Here is a 5,596-nt window from a genome sequence, read left to right on the forward strand (position 1 = left end):
GTAATTTATATTTTATACTTGAAATAACATAACCTCAAAATATACGCATGTAAAGAGGCGCGCGAAGTATTCAATTCATGAGAATCGCCTGCATCGAAATCTGGAAATATTAAAATCCCAATCTCTTCATTTTATTTCAAAGCAGATAGAGATATAAATAGAACCGCCGAAGTGTTCCGATGGGCAATCGTGCACCTTCGAGTTTTCAAATTCAGAAGAGGAGAAATGGGTTGCGCGCACAACCCAGTGAATTACATCGTCTCCTACTATATTCACACGGACATAGCCCTCTCATAATATTGGACCGCATCTCGTTTCAGATCTGGGATTACTGACACGAGAGCCTGCATGAAAAAATGCATGGACATAAAAGAAGCTAGAGAAGTATGCCAGGACAGGAAAGTATGGCGGCAAATAGTTAATAAAAAGAGTGTCAGTAGAGTGAATGACACCTGAAACAAAAGACCTTGGCCACTAATGGACCCAAGTGGGGAACCTGACATAACAACTTTGTGAGGATCTTCACTTGGGGTGATTGCTAGAGACATTAATCAGCAACCTGGATCGGAGCAGTGTTACGGAATGAACGTGTCATTTACATAAATAACACAAGAATTCTGGATCAATCTGAAAATTCTCTATCCCTTCCACACACTACTCCTTTCCCCTACCGAGTGAGTCACACCTACTCCGAAAGGGAAATGGCTTAATGGTGTAATAATAAAATTCATAAATATTGTCAGTCAAAGAAATAATTACTGGCTTTCACATAATCATACAGTTCAATATCAAATTTGGAATAAGTGATTTAAAAGACCTGTATTTAACGGAAACTTCGAAACATGAGTTCTGGCCCAATGTGGCTCCTATCAAAAGTGAATTTAATAGAGAGAATCAACGAGAGAGGATACATAACTTTTGTATACCTCAGTGTCTATAAATCCATTTGACCTCTTTCCTTAGAATAAGTATATCCTAGCCTAGAGTAGATAGGATATGATACCATAAATTAATACATCAGAGTAGTTATCATGTTTCAGGATCAATAACCGTTACGGTTAACGCTCACAGTGGAACTAATGGAAGTAATTCAACTTCATGATTCTATAGATCAGCAAGCATCCTATCGATCGATGGCGCTATAGCTCCTCATGGTATCTCCTGATGAATGAGAGCCGCTGCTGTTACCTGTCTAACATCTACCAACAGGAGAGAGACTCTCGTGTCCTCTGGAGAGGAAGTGAGAGGTACCCGTACCGAAACTTGAAGGGGATGCTAAACTCTAAGTTTAAAGAAGGACACCCGATATAGGAGGCATTGTACTCGTCGCAGCCGTCATGCGTTCCAGGTGCTTTGAACGCTGAAAGCCAGTCAGGCTTGCATCAAGCTGAGCTGCTACACGTTTTACTTTCCGCTCTTTTCGATCTGCCAGATAGATATATTATACTTCTTCTGATAAAGTCGGTTTTCGCACGTGTAATTTAACTTGCCTCAGACTTGGCACGTGTGAGTTACCATTTTTTTGTACACATGTCCCCACTGTACATGTGTTAGAAGGCCTGTGACTCACCACGCGTCGCGACCCATAGACATACAATAGCAGACGGGCGGGCAACGCGGATACTCGGTGTGCCACTGTTTAAGTTTCACTAATCATTTTATTTGAAAAAAATCTAACACAGTTGGATTATGTGTATCTTTTTTATCAAATATTTTGTGGAGTAGGTGTACACCGTTTGAAGTAAATTTTGTGGATTAAATACGGTGTGTATGTGCAGATATTACTCTTTTTTACAAAGTTTTTAAAAGAAAAATAATATAGTGGCTTTAAGAACTTTAAGGGTTTAAACTTTAAAGACATAGACTTGGTGGTTCTTCGAGTTGGAGAGGAGGATCCTTCACTGTAGGACCATATGATATTTTGATTATATTAATTATTTCAATATTAATAGTAATATATGTAGTGCTCAGAATCAATGTTGGCAAGTTTCGCTAACTTCTGGTTAACTATACCAAATTGGATGACATCTGCGTGTAGTGTGTGATGAACGAAGCCTCAACGTGAGCTCCGGTTTCTGCGAAGAAACGTGCTTTTTGAAGATTTGTGCCGTTTTTGGGAACGAAGATTCAAAGAAAAATGAACGTGAAGATGGACCAGACGAAGGAAACTAAGAAGTAAGTTGAGAATGTCATGTTAAATAAGTCTTAAAGAGATTGATGTAGTTTGTGTTTTATGGCACAATTAATAGAAATGATGCTCATTATCTATAATTGATGAATTGTTATCACATGAAAATTGTGCAATATATTATAACTCAGTTGTAAAATAATATGAATGGCATCAGAAGTCATGTCTGACTTTCGAAACAAATGTGTAAACAAACTACAGACTTTACTATTACATACAAACAAAGGTAGAAACATTATTATGGATGAAATATAAAAGATAGTTTTTAACTTGAATAGTTCTTGTATTCGGGAAACACTGCATGGTGGATACAGAATCTTTTGAAGTCATAATATTGATAAATGATGAGCAAGTTGGGAAAGTATTACATACTAAATGAAAGCTGAAATAATCACTTCAGAAATAGCAATGCGATATCATGAATTATATTAACCACTAATTTCTATATTTTATACTTTTTTAACTTCTTGCAATTTTATTCAGAAGGTACTCTTCTGGTACGAAGTCATTCCGATCAGTTGTCAAAAGACATTGTGTATAAATTCATGAAACAGCAATCCAAAAGTGTTATGCAAAAATATTTACGTACTTTGCAGGGATTATTTTTCAATATACATATTATAAAAATTGTATTTACTTTATAAATGTCTCGTATTTAATAGGCTTGAATTTGCTTATTTTATTTTTTGTTGTTGTTAAGAGCACTTATTTGTTCCTGCTCGTACCCTAAAAGCAGAATAATTATTTACATATCCAAGCCTAAGCTATCAACAGTTTATTGACCTTGCACTAAATGACATTTCTCATAAAAATATGTAAAATATATTTTCTATGGATATTAGAATAATAATTTATAAGAAGTTCTAAACACAAGAGTTTGAGAAATCGAACGAAATCGTGAAAAAATATTCAAAGAAATTGAATTCGTTAAAGAATCTTAGGCGGAAAAATTATATATAGTTTATATATAGTGGGTAGTTTTATATATAATATTTATTTGTTTTATACAAAAAATATTGTATTATAAAACAAATGAATATTTTTATATAATACTTCACACTATGTATAAACTATAGACATAATATTTCCGCCTGGGACTATACGCCTGTAGGGTATCTCTTTTAATTTGATAGCAGCGCCATCTGACACACGAATTATTGGGTATCTCAAAGTTATTATAGAGCAATGTCAATGAAAAAGAGCAGTAAATATCAATTTATTTTAATCAGAAATATTATACTGAGATCTAAAATTAGTCATTTGCTATAAGATTTCTTGTTAAAATTCAATTCAAATTCAAATTTCTTCCCAATAGTTCCAAATTGGTGGCGCCGTCATAGCTACCCAACAGGCGTATAATCTGTCGGCGGATAAAATTTCCATCGCTATGTTAAAACATAGATTGTAAATTTTTGAGTTAAAAAATAGCAAGTAAGTCACAAAAAGACTGATTATTAAAACTTGTTTTTAATATTGTTATTGATAAAAAAAACTACAGATTTTTTACTTTATTCCCAGTCACTTTTTCTCATTATTAGGCCGTACTAGTGTTAACCTTGTACTGTTTTCCCCTATTCATTAATTTATAATTTTCTCTCTGCCTATGTTTTCTTGGACTCAATTTTATCATTTTTACTTCTGATTCATGTTATCAATATCAAGTTTGATCTTCCTTCTATATTGTTCTGTTTGTGATGCCATGTAACAATAGTAAGTGTGTTATTTATCTAATAATTTAATATTTACATGCGTCACTGTTATTAGAATTTTACGATCAAATTTTTACTTTGTTTACTTTCCTTTCTAATAGAGTTATGATACGACCTTATAATATCATATACGTTATGTCCATGGAGAATGTCATTACACTTGTGCGAGATAGTCACAAGATATATTGTTTTTATCAATGCCTTTCCTTATAGCCACAATTGCATGAATACATTAAGACATAAGAGTTAAGTAATAAAACATGGAATGCAATTTACGCGAAACTATTAGCGGAAAAGATAATGGTCTCCTTTTCAATAAAAAATGACGACTTCAGTTTTTTGTTTTTACACATTTTCTTACAAAGAAAAAAAACGCACACGATTATTTTTTTTTTCTCGCGCAATTTCAAAATTAAAAAATAAAATCAATAAAAATTCAAAATAGTTGTATTTTATAGTACATATTTATAATCTAAAATAAAAGAATAGCAAGGCAAGGACCATATTTTTGATAATTGATCAAAATTATATATATAATGTTATATTATATATTAATGCATAATATTTTTATACAATATATAGTGAAGAAAACCGATTGATTTTTGTTTTTGAAACTAATTTCCGACAAAAAACGCTAACATATCATAACATTGTTCAAAATGGTTAGTTACATTTTTTTATTCAAAGTTTTGTTGCTTAAAATAATATTTACAGTTAATATTGTAAATATTGCTTGAAATATAATAACTTTTTATTAACAGAAGAAATTTTAGACGAAAAACATTTTTTGCAGATGCATTTGATATTTTCAAAATGAACGAATTTCCAAACCACGAAAAACTTTTAATATTGTATAGGGCTTCTCAAATATATTATATGAAAATATCATTTTCTCTTAGATATGATATAAAAAATGCATAAAAATGTATGAATCTAAAGAACTTAGGAATATTATTTAATTCATGACGAAAGATTGACGTTTAAAAGTTTTTCAAAATTCTGCAATTAAAAAATATTGAATCTTCTTGTGGAAGCTTTATATATTTCCGCTCAGAGCAGAAATATAAGATCCGGTTTAAAGAAGTTGAAATATTTTAATCAGTAACCTGAATTTTCCGAGAAGCTAAAACATTATAAGTTTTAAAAAATCTTGTTATTTTTAAAGTCTTATCAGGGCTGTAGCCAACCGTAGACCCCCCCCCCCCCCCCCCCCGAAATTCCGCGATTCCTAATATTTTCCTATAGATGTGAAAAAATCTAAACTATAACTACGTTTTGCCCCCCCCCCCCCCTCCCCGAACCAAATTTGTGGCTACGAACCTGAGTCTTATAAACAATTTTTTAAATTATTTTCGAATTGGTCAATTTTATAAGCAGAGAAGAAAGTGTTTTATTATCTTTAGATTTCTAGTTATTTTTTAGTTTTTAGAACTTGGAAAAATTGAGAAGACCTATTTGCACTGAAAAAAATTTTTAGGTATATTACCTAGAATTCTTGCTATCCCAGCTAGAAAGTATCGCTGTATTTCATCTTCCTAAATAGTTAGCTGTATTGAATCGATTTTCTTGCAGGCAAAATATAGGGTTAGCTTCAAGAAAATTTAGCTGTAATGTCTATATTTCTATTGCTAAACAACTGAAGGTGTCACATCTAACCAGGTTCAGCTAGATATTCTGGGTGAAAAATACAGCTAAACTT

The 5,596-nt window shown here is 32.2% G+C and overlaps 1 protein-coding gene across 1 annotated transcript in view; it reads left to right on the forward strand.

Annotated features, from left to right (window-relative positions):
- Positions 1 to 1,080: 1,080 nt before the first annotated feature.
- The window catches only part of LOC117167158 (protein Star), a 75,155-nt gene continuing 70,639 nt past the window's right edge, over positions 1,081 to 5,596 (forward strand). The window contains exon 1 of the mRNA XM_033351879.1: positions 1,081 to 2,175. Within this exon, the coding sequence (XP_033207770.1) occupies positions 2,138 to 2,175 (38 nt within the window). The 5' untranslated portion in view covers positions 1,081 to 2,137. The remainder of the gene's footprint in view (positions 2,176 to 5,596) is intronic.

The sequence above is a fragment of the Belonocnema kinseyi genome, chromosome 2 (genome assembly GCF_010883055.1).
Source record: "Belonocnema kinseyi isolate 2016_QV_RU_SX_M_011 chromosome 2, B_treatae_v1, whole genome shotgun sequence".
Classification (NCBI taxonomy): Eukaryota; Metazoa; Arthropoda; class Insecta; order Hymenoptera; family Cynipidae; genus Belonocnema; species Belonocnema kinseyi.